This window comes from Plecotus auritus (genome assembly GCF_963455305.1).
Source record: "Plecotus auritus genome assembly, chromosome: 12".
NCBI lineage: Eukaryota > Metazoa > Chordata > Mammalia > Chiroptera > Vespertilionidae > Plecotus > Plecotus auritus.
In genome coordinates, this window is record NC_137778.1 from 26,908,402 (window position 1) to 26,922,651 (window position 14,250).

At 37.7% G+C, this 14,250-nt stretch overlaps 1 protein-coding gene across 2 annotated transcripts in view; it reads left to right on the forward strand.

The window, feature by feature from the left end:
- Positions 1 to 13,438, forward strand: part of VAMP4 (vesicle associated membrane protein 4) — a 16,577-nt gene extending 3,139 nt beyond the window's left edge. For both annotated transcript variants that reach the window (XM_080649250.1, XM_080649251.1), the window contains 7 exons: positions 353 to 475; positions 1,387 to 1,433; positions 4,672 to 4,722; positions 6,493 to 6,593; positions 7,564 to 7,643; positions 9,292 to 9,343; positions 12,759 to 13,438. In XM_080649250.1, coding sequence (XP_080505376.1) covers positions 410 to 475; positions 1,387 to 1,433; positions 4,672 to 4,722; positions 6,493 to 6,593; positions 7,564 to 7,643; positions 9,292 to 9,343; positions 12,759 to 12,787 — 426 coding nt within the window. In that variant the 5' untranslated portion in view covers positions 353 to 409 and the 3' untranslated portion in view covers positions 12,788 to 13,438. The remainder of the gene's footprint in view (positions 1 to 352; positions 476 to 1,386; positions 1,434 to 4,671; positions 4,723 to 6,492; positions 6,594 to 7,563; positions 7,644 to 9,291; positions 9,344 to 12,758) is intronic.
- The last annotated feature ends 812 nt before the right edge of the window (positions 13,439 to 14,250 follow it).

The following is a 14,250-nucleotide window of genomic DNA, read 5'->3' on the forward strand; positions in this document are numbered from 1 at the left end:
CTCAGTCCAAGTAAAAATCCTAAAGCATTCAATGTCTCACTTTCAGGGACGCACCTCCTATACCATTTCCTTCATGTACAGTCTGCTTTTTCATTTTATAAAAACTTTGTCACTCATTTCCTCCACATGTTCTCCTAAGAAAATTACATCCATTTTTTCATGATTTTTACTATTTCTTATGTGTTGAGGCCCAGCAGGGAGGTCCCTGGAAAGCAGCAAGTGAGAGGGAGTAATTAAAGTCAGAGAAGTGAAGGAGGCCCCTTCACAATAAGGCCTTGGTCTCTGTTGTAAGTACTTTCTTTACCTAACACCCAAAAGTCTCAAATCCAATGAAACCTATTTTTTCTTAAAGGTGGTGAGTACTTTCTCTGCTGGGAAGTAGAAGAGTACTTCTAGAGTAAAAAAAAATATGCCTCCCAAGTTCAAGCGCCACCTAAACGATGATGATGTCACTGGTTCTGTGAAAAGTGAAAGGGTAAGTTCAGAATCTTAAGCTTTTAAAAAAGAAAGACTAAAAATGTTTTCATTCCTTTTATAAGTACTGTGTTTTAGAAAACTTGAAAGTTTATGGCTATATTCTAATCCCTTTGTTCATCATAGTAAACATTAAAAAGTAGTGTACTTAAATTGGTGACTTAATTGAATTCTCCTTCCATTACTGATCTTGTAAACAGTTGTTGGCTGGAAAATGTTGAACTCTAATCATGTATAATTTTTTTTTTAAGAAGTCAAACCATTCACATTAATCCATTGGGGCTTTTTCTGCACTAGCTGGTCCCTCTGCTGGCCATGAATTCTCTTCACCCTGATCTTTGGTTGGCTCTTTGTTACCGTTTGCATCTCAGCTTAAATTTCACCCCTGGAGAGTGATTTTCCTGGACAGCCTAATCTCATTTAATCCCCCTGTCTCTTTCTATCCCATCACTGTTTTAATTCTCTGCATAGCATTTATCACTATCAGATATTTTTCTATGAGAGCTCAAACCTTGTCTGTGTTATTCAAAGTCGGTGCTTGGTCCTTAGAACAGTGCCCAGCACATAGATGCTCAAACATCTCTGTTGAATGACAGCTGAATAGAGGAAGGCAGGAGAAGGGACTTGCTCCTCCCAACTGCCCTCCGTTCCTTACTCCACACCACCAGCTCAGTGACCTTTCTGCCTCGTGGTCAATCATAGGATTCCACTATTAGAAGCATTTTCTTTCAAAAGTCCGCCAATGTGGTTCTATATCTTTCAGCTTCCATTGAAGCCCATGCAATTACTTTTCCCCCTGGAAGCTTGGAGTTCAGAAATTTCACCAGGACAGAACTTGTTTTATTACTCCTGACAGTGTGTAAGCCCTGAAATCTGAAAACTCAAGTCGTTTTCTCTCTTTTTTTTTTACAGAGAAATCTTCTGGAGGATGATTCAGATGAAGAAGAGGACTTTTTTCTGTAAGTTTTTTAACAGCTGTATTGGGTTGTAATTGACATATAATGTATATACTATGAGTTTTGACATATGTACTGTACACTTGTGAAATCATGACCAAAATCAAATAATAAACAGCGCCATCATGTTCAAAGTTTCCTTGGACCTCTTGGTAACCTCTCATTCTCCCAATCTCTAGGCAATCACTGGATCTGCTTTCTATTTCTATAGTTTGTATTTTTTAGAATTTTTTTATTATAAGTGGAACCATACATTATGCTCCTTTTTTTACTGACTTCATTCATCTGCATAATTATTTTGGGATTCATCCATGCTGTCACATATATCAGGTTTGTTTCTTTTTATTTCTGAGTAGTATTCCATTATATGAATATTCTGCAGTTCATTCATTCACTTAAGATGGCTATTTGGAGTAGTTGTACTTTTAAGCTATTATAAATAAGGCTACTATAAACATTTTCATACAGATTGTTTTGTGTGAACATCTGCTTTCATTCTCTTGGATAAATACTTAGGAGTAGAATGGCTGATGTATATGTACAGCTATTTTCCAAAGTGGTGTCCCATTTTATATTCCCATCAGCATTGCATAAGAGTTCTAATTGCTCCAAATTCTCATCAGCACTCCATATGGTCAGTCTTTCATTTTAGCCATTCTTGTGGGAGTGTAGTGGTATCTCATTACATTTTAATTTGCATTTCCCTCATAACAAATTAGGTTAAACGTCTTTTATGTGCATATTTTTCATCCCCTTACCTTTATTTTTTAAATGTGTTTTTATTGATTTTTTAGAGAGAGAGAGAGAGAGAAACATCGATTGGCTGCCTCCTGCATGCCCCCTACTGGGGATTGAGCCCCAAACTGGGGCATGTGTCCAGACTGGGAATCGAACCGGTGACCACCTGGTGCACAGGATGACAATCAGTTGAGCCACACCAGCTGGGCATCTTCACATCTTTTTTTAAGAGTACATGTTAAAATCATTTGCCCAATTTTAAATCTGTTTTCCTAGTAAGAGCTTTTTATACAAGAGCTTTTCAAGAAAAAAAGTTCCTTAGCAGATACGTTGTACAAATATTTTCTCCCAATTTGCAACAAAATCTTTTCGTTTTCACAGCAGTATCTTTTTGAAGATCCAAGTTTTGATTTTGATGAAATAAATTTACTAATTTTTTAAAAACTATTTTTGCTTATTTAAGAAATCTTTGCCAATCTCACTAAGATTTTCTTCTATTTTTTTCTTAGGAGTTTTATAGTTTTGCCTTTTACATTTAGGTCTATAATATACTTTAAATTAATTGTTACAAATGGTTGAGTTAATTAAGTAAAGGATAATTTTTTTATTCTTTTGGCATATGTCTATCTAATTGTGCCACCACCATTTGATGAAAAGGTTATTCTTTCCCCCATTGAATTATCTTAATAATTTGTCAGAATTAATTGACCCGATCGATCCTTTGGAGTTATGTTTACAAAGGGCTCTCATAGACGGTGTTTGTATTGGCAGAGTCGGGAAGGAGGACATACTGTTGTAGTTTACTCTGGAGATTAATGTAGAGATAATCTTGAGAGGAACCATCTGTCTTTCTCTTTGTTATAATGTTGTGAAGTTTTTTGTAGAGGTTTTTCCCGCCCCCCAAAATAAAAACATTTTATAAAAAGTGATTGACAACCATGAAGCATTGAACAGAAAGAGCCTACAGCACATAAAACAAATCCAATTACAGGGAATAGTATCATTTTTTGCGTGAAGGGCAGATGAAGTGGGAAGATAATTTCCTACAGGTGACAAGATTTCCATAGAATCACAAAGCTAATTGCCGATAGTGCTGATTATGGTAAGGAGCCTTAGTCTACAGCAGTGGTCGGCAAACCGCGGCTTGCGAACCGCAGTTTGCCGCTCTGTTGACTAATGAGTTTGCCCACCACTGGTCTTCAGCAATAGCTACCTGTCAAAAAAGAACTCAGTATTGGAAAGAAGGCCAGAGGGTTTAGTTAAATAAGTGATTACCTGAATGAAGTTTAGACCCCCTTGTGGGAAACACGAACTCTTCAGGCAACAATGTACCACTGAAGGTCCACTCCCAGATCATGCTGTGCGTCTTCAAAGGGCTGGACAACAAAAGCAGCACACTCGTCCCAATACAACTCCCATACCCTGTGGTTTTGTCTGCGTTGGAAGGGGGACACACCAAATAAAGTTCTTGAAATAATTTTAAAAATTTAATCAACACCCATGTTTATTGCACAATATTCACAGTAGCCAAAAGTTGGAAGCAGCCAAAGTGTCCATCAGTGGATGGAGAGATAAACAAAATGTGATATGCATATAATGGACTTTTAGTCTTAAGAAGGAAGGACATTTTGACACACACTACCACATGGATGAACCTTGAAGATAGTACGCTAAATGAAAGAAGCTGGTCATGAAAGGATAAATTTTACATGATTCCACTTATATTATGTGCCTAGAGTAGTCAAATTTATAGAGCACAAAGTAGAACAGAGGTTGCCAGGGGCTGGGAGGAGTGGGGATGTGGGAATTAGTGTTTAATTAGTACAGAATCTATTTTCTTTCTAGTTTTGTAGTTTATATCTTATTCTCTATCATCAGAAGAAGAACAATTACTTAAAATATCTAAAAGGTTTTTTTTATTTCCGGAATTTTAAAAGGGTTTAATTAAAATGATACAGCATTTTACTATAATAGAGAATGATTTGAGAAATGTTGAAATTTTCAGAGTCCTGCAAAATTTCCCTTTAGCTTAAGTTTAAGATGAGGAATCAAAAAACATAATTAAAAATTTTTAGCGTTTTGAATGGATTGTTCTCTGTATCCATCCCTGATAATCAGCATTCCATTATGGCCGAAATTCAAGGTGAATGTACTTTTAGTTTTCTATAATTGATCATAAAGCTATTCATACTCACTGGCATTGTGGTTGTTAATGGTATTTCAAAGTTTAATCATAGAGCATACTATGTGTAAGGGTTATATAAACCCAAATTTCTCTAAAAGTTACAATATTCGGAAGAATTAGGTTAATTGTGGCCAGCATTAAGTGCCAATGAAGGACAGACATGATTATATATCATTCAGTTCCAACAGTACCAGTAAACTGTGATTCCTTATGGTGAATGACCATGTTTAGGATTTAGCTTGATTTTGTGCGTTTTCTGTTTTGTCCTTGGTTTTTAATGCTCTCATTATTTATATGCACTTGGTATTTTGTTTTCAGAAGGGGACCATCTGGACCAAGATTTGGACCTAGAAATGATAAAATTAAGCAGTAAGTTTCTGAGATACTCATTTGTTTAAGTGATTGTTATTTTTCTGTGTGGACCAGACGGGGGCAAACTACATAACCTGTGAGTCATGTCTGGCTGCCACCTACATTTGTAAATAAAGTTTTATTGGAACACAGCCATGCCTATTTGCTTTCTTATTATTTATGGCTGCTTTCAAACTACAATGGCAGATTTGAGTAGTTGTGACAGAGACCTGATGGCACGCAAAATCTAAAATATCTATTATCTACCCGGCCCTTTATAGGGGAAATTTGCTGAGCCCTGATATAGACAAAATGTAACTGCTGGGTTTTAAAAACCCAGTAATTTTTATTTTCACAAAGCTACCTCTGACTTATAGCTAAGGAAATGCAGTTCCTGGTTCTTGGTTTTTCTTAACTTGATTACCTTATGTCAAATCTACCTATTTAGCACAATTTCAAGGTCTATTTTGTTGTTGTTTTTAAATATATTTTTATTGATTGCAGAGAGAGGAAGGAAGAGGGGGAGAGATAGAAACATCTCTGATGAGCGAGAATCATGGATCAGCTGCCTCCTGCATGCCCCACACTGGAGATCGAGCCCACAACCCGGGACCCTTCAGTCCACAGGCTAACATTCTATCCACTGAGCAAAACCGGCTAGGGTCCCAGTACTAAGGAGGGATAGGCTGCCCTGATTTTGAGTATAGATGGCACATCATGGGAAAAAGATACCGTGATGGGGTGTCACATGTTTTATGAGATACTTGGACTAAAATCAGGTAGTGATTTTAGTCCAAGTATTTTAGTCCCAGTATTTTAGCTGGTGTGAAGAAATATGTCCACACTTATCCTAATCCTAGCTCATGGATTCTGAAATATATAACCAAGGTACCTACAAATTGGTTCAAGTACGAAACAGGATGTTTTTATTTTCTGTTGCTGTGGAACAAATTGGCCTGAAATTAGCAGCCTAAAACAGGACACAACTGTCATCTCAGGTTTCCCATGGCTCAGGAGCTCAGTCACTGCATAGCTGACCCTCTGCACAGGGTCTCAAAGTCCTGAAATCAAGGTGTCACCATGACTTATTTCATAAATTAATATAAGGTAGTTTTTGCCTAATGATTGGTGCAACAGAGGGAAAGTAGACACTTAAAATAGTGAACACGTCTGTGTTGATGTACTCTAGAGTGAGAGTAGGCAGCTGAAAACCAGTTATTAAATTTTTGAATATATATAAAATCTTCATTGAACAGCCTGAAATTTGGATAGAAAAGGCCCTCATCACCTGATATAAAGGAGGAAATCATATTTTTATTCTGAAGAACAACATAAAGGTTTTCTGAGTTGCTCTGTTGTGGGTGCTTCAGACCTTCCCAGGTATTGCAGGTATCTTAAACACTGTTTAAATGAAAACCGAGGAACAGTGAGGAAAAGAGTTTTACCCATTGAGTGTCAGTGTCCTAGAGCAGACCTTACATTTCCATTTGGGAACCGGTGTTTTCATGAGCTCCTAACATACTTGGGCAAACTCCTTGGTTAGTCCTAGTGTGTGAAATATACAGCATGCTTAGGTTACAGCTGTGTCCGTGTGATGCCTCAGCTCCCTGCCGAAAAGAAAATGAAGCCGATAGGTCAGAGTCAAGCTATTTGACTAAATTCTGCTGTACTTTAACATTTCATAGTTGAATAATTCTGAGAATTTTCTCTTTTCTATCATGTCTAATGAAAGTCAAAAATTATAAAATCCTCAAGAGAAAAATATTGTTAATCTTTATTTTAAACTAGTGTTCAGAATCAGGTGGATGAAGTTATTGATGTCATGCAAGAAAATATTACAAAGGTAATTGAAAGAGGGGAGAGACTAGATGAACTACAGGACAAATCAGGTACAGATATTTTATATATTTCTTGATGTTATTAACTGTGTTTTAATAGTGTACTTCTCCCATGTTTCTAGCTGACGTTTAGGAACATGTGACAGTAAAATAGTACTTGGTTCTTTACTGGTGACTGTCATGTTTTCACTTTAGCTTCCTTTACTTTAAACCATCTTGTTGTATTATTTCTTCAAGTGATCAGTTGAGAATGGAAAATTTAAAAATTCGTTGTTGAAGAGTTAGAGTGGCCTGTTTTTCTTTTTTCCTGTTACATTGATGTGCTTTGTATTCACGTCAACACTTACTTCAAATGTATCTGATAGTTTCATCTTTTCTTCCTCTGGTAACATGTTAGTCTCTGTGCCTATAACAGGTACTCAGCTATTGTTTAAATAATGAGTGGCTGAATATATGACTAATCCTTCATAGAGTTGTTTAAAGGAAAAACTTATTTAATCACTTTTAAAATGCATATTTTTTTGCTTCTAAATCAGTCACTTTTGGTGTCTTCTAAGAATGTAACCTTCACATGTTAATTTTTTCTGTAGATGTGCCAACTACTTGAATTTTAAAATTTACTTTTTAAAATTTATCTTTATTGTTGAATGTAATACAGATATACCCTTTCCCCCAATGACCCTTTATAGCCCACCCCCGCCCCCCAAGTACCTAAAGAGTATTTTCTTACCAGAATTCATAAGTATGTTTGAAAGGCTTAAGGCCCTGGAAAGACTTTTCTTAATGTTATAAATATGGATTGAACAAACTGACCAGCAGTTTTTTGTTTTTTTATTTTTTTTTTTTTTACAATACAGAATGTCAAAGTTTGTGGGTAGAGGAAAGGGAGGGTGTTGTTTTCATGCTTAAAAGGGAATAAATTTGCAGAAGTAGAAATTAATATTTTCTTGTCTTTGTATGACTAGATTAAAGAATCCTGTTATGTCATTTAATCCTTCTCTCCATCCTCTATGTGATATAGAAAGCTTATCGGATAACGCAACTGCTTTTAGCAACAGATCCAAACAACTTCGACGGCAGATGTGGTGGCGCGGATGCAAAGTGAGTAAATCAGAAGCTCATGGAAAGATTGGTCAGCACCTGTGTGCTGTTCAGAGTCAAGAAGGAAAGGGCCCCTGGATTATAAGCTCAGTGAGGACAGATACTATGGCTGCCTCACTCTCCATTATGTCTTCTGAACCTGGGCCAAACTCAGTTCATACATGCTGAAAGATTAATAGTTTGGGAACAGAAATAACTAAAGGAATCAAACAATGCTTAAAAAGTTGTTTTCATGGATTTCTTCATAGACAGTTACAATTTTATTAATAATGTGCTACCTCTAAACATAAGAAATATTAATTTCTCTTAGAATTTATTATTAGTACATTTTGGAGGAGCCTATAGCATTACATACAGATATTAATAAGGTAGAATGAAAGCTAAAGAAAAATATATTTCTTGAAAAAGGGATAAAAACAGTTTATATGTCAGAATATGGCAAGTGTGGCTAAGAAAAAAATTACACTATTATTATTCCAGAGAAATAAGAAATAAAAGAAAAATTAACAAGGAAAAAAGAATTGTTATATACTAATACATTTCTGCAAAACACTTGCTGGAAATGAATTCTTTTTTTAATATTGATTAATTGATTGATTGATTGATTTCAGAGAGGAAGTAAGAGGGAGAGAGAGAAATATCAATGATGAGGGAGAATCATTGATATGTTGCCTCCTGCACACCCTGTACTGGGGATTGGGCTGCAACCTGGCATGTGCCCCAACCAGGAATCAAACTGTGATCTCCTGGTTCATAGGTCAATGCTCAACCACCGAGCCACACCCACCGGGCCTGAATCATCTTTAATCGATCATCTGTGAAAACCTTTGATTTGAATTCATCAGAAAAATCATTTTATAATTTATGCATTTTAGGATTAAATGAGGAATATGACCATATTATAGAGAGAAATGATGTGAGCTTAAAATTTTAGTCAGCTCACTGAGGACTAACCTTAAGATTTCTCCGCAACTGTGAAACTGACAGAAAGAATGCTCTCAGCCACACTATTTGTCACATAAGGTTACTCATGGAAAATCTAAATTCCCTTCCTCAAACAGAGATAAAAGTACCAAGAAGAAAGTAAGGGGAGCCAAAACAGAATTCTCATATCCTTTGAGCAAGGCTACAAACATGCTGCCTTGTACTGTGTGTATGAAATCATTTGTGTTGGATGCCAGTGCTATTTATCCTATCCCAGTGGTCGGCAAACTGCGGCTCGAGAGCCACATGCGGCTCGCGAGCTGCGGTTTGCCGCTCTGTTGACTAATGAGTTTGCCGACCACTGTCCTATCCCGATTCAGCTTTTTAACAGAGTTGGTAAAATGCTGTACTTTTCCTGGTCTCATATTAGAAGTGAGAGCAAGAAGTCCAGGTCCATGGAGACTTTGATTACTGTCCACTGGGGAGTGAGTCTTGAACAGAAAATTTTGGGCAAGCAAAACCCTTAAATTGGGGGAACCCTGATTATCAACGAAAAGAGCTAATAGACAGCAAGTTCATATGAAAAATTCTATTTTGAAAGTCTTTTAAGGGATGAGCCTGTTCACTAATGAGTTAGTATAATATGGTAAATAACAACAGATAGTCGAATAAAGTCAGGATTAATAATATTAATATCTTTCTTATGCCTTTTTGTGTGTTGCAGATAAAAGCCATCATGGCGTTGGTTGCTATTATCCTTTTGTTGGTGATCATCAGTAAGTATTTCCTGGATTGTTAATTTTGGAGAGTATCATTTGTTCTGGGGTTCATTTTTTTAAAAAATATATTTTATTGATTTTTTACAGAGAGGAAGGGAGAAGGAGAGAGAGTTAGAAACATTGATGAGAGAGAAACATTGATCAGCTGCCTCCTGCACACCCCCTATTGGGGATGTGCCCGCAACCAAGGTACATGCCCTTGACCGGAATCAAACCTGGGACCCTTGAGTCGCAGGCCGATGCTCTATCCACTGAGCCAAACCGGCCAGGGCTGGGGTTCATTTTAATTCCCTTTTTAATTTGTTTTCAGTTGATATGGTCTGACTGTCAGGATTGAGTAATGATTTCTGACCCCAGTCAAGAGATCTTAGCCTAAACTCTGTGATCTCTGAAAATGCTTCTAAATTGTATGCAAATGCAGGGCTAAGTGCTTTGTTTGAGGCCAAATATGGCTACTGTTACACCAGGGCCACAGCACTCATCTTCTGCTAATTATCAACCAGAAGGAATGGCAGCTTGCATTTCTTAGTATTGTTTGAAGGACAAATCGAGATAAGCTCTTCAGATGAATGGGTTTTTTTTGTTTCTGTTTTGGATTTGAGCTTGATTTCAGTCATTAATATCCTTAATATTCTTTTAAAGTAAGATCATTTTTGATACCTCATTTTCTCCAAGGCCTCTTTCCCTGTGTTCACAGGGACTTTATGAAGATTTGGAAAGTGTCTCAAAATAATCATTTGAAAAATTCCATGGTAATATTCTCTTTTTAAAGAGAAAAGAGTTTTGTTGCAAAGAAATTGAGTCGATCCTCACCCATATTGGTGGTTTCTGGGTTTGTGAATTCACCTGCTAGCGAACAGTGATTTGTTACCCACCTCAGTACTTGAGCTGCATTTAGTCATTGTATTCGGAGCAGTGAAAACTTTGAGTCCCTGAGGTGCACATTCCCAGCTGATGTCTGAGAGGCCATGCCCTCTTCTAGTGTTGCTCTGGCAGTGTAAAGAGGTCCTTCCGGTGAGCGCCATGTTTCTCTCCGTTGTGCATTTCGTTGGCGGTCTCACTGTTGAACATGGCCCTGAGTGTAGTGCTGAAGTGTCCATATTGCTAAGTGCAGGCAGGCTGGGATGTGCTAGAAGGAGAAAATCGACCATTTGATAGGCTTCACTTAGGTCTCGGTTACCATGCTCTCAGCCATGAATTCGATAGCATACATTACATAGGGTGTCTTTCAATAAAAAGGCTATGTATTGATCGGTTGACAAAATGTTGTGCCCAGGGGCTTGCAGGAATTTAACCCTGTATTTCCTGTAGGAGCAATGGGTCAGTGTTCACTAATTCAGTGTTTGTGGAGACTTTACAGAACATAACTGCTGCAGATACCAAGATGCAACCCTACACTGTGGTGGTGATAAACAGGAAACTGCCACGGCCAAACAAAGAAAGGGTTTGTGGAGCCAAGTGCTCGCCAAGAAAGGACTGGGCCCTGGGCATGAAGTCTGAACCAGCAGCAGGGCTGGAGCAGAAGACAAGTCCCCTGTCCTGGAGGGACAGGCTCTTCACTAGTAATGTTACCGTTGTAAATGACAGACTGAAATGACATGGTCAAAGATCTTACTACAGCACAACTGACATGTGCTTTTCTCTGCAACTCACATTTAAGATAACTAGAATTGCAAATGATAATATCGGGACATTGTAGATTCTTGGCAATTTTATATATAATTTCAAAAAGAACATTCATTTTAATAATGTATGCATACAAATACCACAGGTATTTGACAGTGCTTTCTGCTTCCCATGTAATTTTAACATAGCAAATAGGCCTGATTAGTTTAATTTCTCCTTTTATAAAGAGAAATTTCTTTGAAATTTTTCAGAGCCCCTTTTAGATAAAAACATGCACGATTCAGCCCCATATTTCTTATACTTAACAGCACTGGTCCAGGTTCCTACAGAGGGCCAAGGTCTGGGAGAGGTTTTGGGGTTTTGACCTACCATAATTTAAAAATTTTGTTCTTGATCAACCAAGGCCAAGGAATTGCTTTGGGTCTGAAATGTGCTAATTTTGAGTGCCGCTCCTAGGTTGGTGGCTCCTCTCTTATATGGCTCAGAGGAGCCTGGGCACCACACAGTATTCAGGGGGGCTGGAGTCCTTGGGTGACCAAGCCCTTGTGTATACCAGACAAGCCAGAAATGTTCCTTTTAACCCTAAAACTGGGAGTATGTTTTTTTTGTTGGGGACCCTGTAAGACAGCAACATATCTCAGACAATAAGTAGACACTTCTACAAAGGTTTCTCATCACCTGGAAACACCTCTGAGGGGGCAGAAGTAGCAATGGTCTCTCTATTTTGGAGTGAAAATTACCATCTTATAATTTCAGAGCTATAATCTAATGGTGTTGGTCCACCATGAGAACCCAAGCTATAATTGCATCAAATGGCCACAAGATGTCACTATAAGCTCAGTTAACACACACACACCCCCCTGCCCCCCCCCCCCCCCCCCGCAAGTGAAAGTAAAAAACAAAGACATATTGGTGAATAACATCATCATCATAATAAAACTGACTTGAGGGTGTCCCTCGTAACTCACCAGTCAGACGAGGGAACCCCTTCCACATGGTACATATCTAAGACGGCCTCTTACGGATTTTTGTTGAGGCCCAGTAAAGCTATGTACATCAGCCTCAAGGTATGAGCACCACACTCATCTCAGGGGAGTCACATCCTTTTCTGCTCCTTGGAAAGATTGAATTCCACTCCTGACTAGATATGTTAAACAAAAAACTTATGTGGCTGAAAGGCGTTGTTAAAGTAAGTGCTAGCCAGGAAAAGACCAGGTCCCGAGTATGAAGTCTGAACCGCCCGCAGCTGCCCACTGACTAACCATCTCCTCTGTCCCTGCTGTCCTGCTGAGACATGATGTAGGGCGTCTTGGAACTTTCTGCTTGTCCTCGGAAAACTAGAAAATGTGGAATAGCATGAAAAAGAAGATACAATTCAACTGTGATCTTTCCACATAGTGATAGCTACTGTTAACTATCATCTATATTTCAAGCCTTTTCCTACGAACATATAAACATGTTTTTAATAAAAAACTAAGATTACACACAGATTTTCTTATTAATATATTAAGTATTTTCTCATGTTATTTATTTTTAAAATATTTTAGCAGCTGTATGCTAAGATTCAGCCATAATCTGTTTAATCAAAATGCCAATGTTAGAAGTTCAGGTGATTTTGTGATTATTTTAGCTTCTTCATTCTCATTTGTTATTTGTCCTTTCAGCCCAAAATTAGTCCTCATTACCTACTTCCCACGTGGACACAGCTGCATTTAAGAGTATTATTTCTAACATGGCATGTGGATATGATTTTGACATATTCCTTTTTTGTGTTTTTCTCTTGCAGTACTTACAGTTGTGAAATACCGCACTTGATTTGATGAGAGAGATCTTCATTAAACAAAATCTGGGACAATAATAATAATAGATTGCTGCATAATTTAAATGAAACCCATGTATATAACTTTCAAAACTTCTTTTCCAAGAAACTGAGAGGCAAGTATCACTTCAAACTGGAGCATTGAGAATGTCCATTATCTTTTTTTCCTTCTAGCAAAATGTGCTTTTAATAATTATGTTCAAGGCCAAGGCAGCCAGCCTGTTCTGCCACATCCCAAGGATCTGATTTGAAACAAGATACTTGCCTGTTCACTATTTGTGTCTGTAGTCAACACTGATACGAGATTCCGACTGCTTCTCCAGTGGCTTAAGGACTTGCACTCTTGCATTAAGGTGGGAGGTCAGGAAGCCTATGTAGCCATTCCATCAATATTCGGAAGATTCTTGTCATTACAGTTGCTTTGCAAGCAATTTCCACGTTTCTGGGTGTAACAAAAGCTAAGTGTTGTAAACGCTGCTGCCTTCAGCTGTAACTAAAAACATTCCAGTAAATCTATTTTTGACTGTATACGGGAATGTGTAGTAATTTCTTGGTATTTGAATTATGGAAATGGGAATTTTAAACGGTGTGAAAATAATAGTAATATGGTGCCATAAAACTGGAGATAACCAAAGTATTGGAGCACATCACTGTAGTTTCTGAAAGTGTCCACCAGCTACCATAACAAGTCATGGTCTAGTCTCCCTCATCAGCCTCCAGTAAGGAGGCACCAGTCCTAACAGAGTAGGTGAAATCCACAGGGAACTCACTCCCTGATTTTATTCTCGCTGCTCTCCTCTTTAACCCCTCTAACCCTTTTACCAGAAGTACTAATGGAAGCAAAGTCATCTGCCTAGAATTTGCTATTTTTGCAGCACCTGATCATCCCCTGGGAGATGCATGTTGAACAATCAACTATCAAATTAGCCAACAGTAAGGAGCATAACGTCAGGAGCCTGGGTGATCAAATGCTGGGGTCACCATCACTCTGTTTTCAGAAAAATGAAACACGTTACGTTTATTAAAACATGCCAACCTCCCTGTGTTGTTTAAACTGGTCAGAGTAAAAATAAGTCCTCTATTGTGTTGAGGAAAATTCATAATGAAGTTGCAGGTTCTACACAAACTTGTGCCCTGCACATTTTGACATATAAATGTCACTCTCAGTTTGAAATAGGGTTCATAGAAAAGGCCAGTATTTTTAGGGGAGAGTGATCCTGTATAGGTTTTATTTTGGGGGGCCATTTTAATTCAAAATGTATGAAACATACAACGCTTTAAAAAATTCTATAGGATTAGCACTAAGAAGCAAAAGTGTTCTGTTTAAAATGGACAGAATTTTGAAGGGAGGAAGTAGATTAAGAGATACTCAGACACCTGCAAGTTATGAAAACCTAAATGTAATTGCTAAATTTTACAGTTTACTGAGAACATTTAAAAAGAGAGAAAGGTCATACAT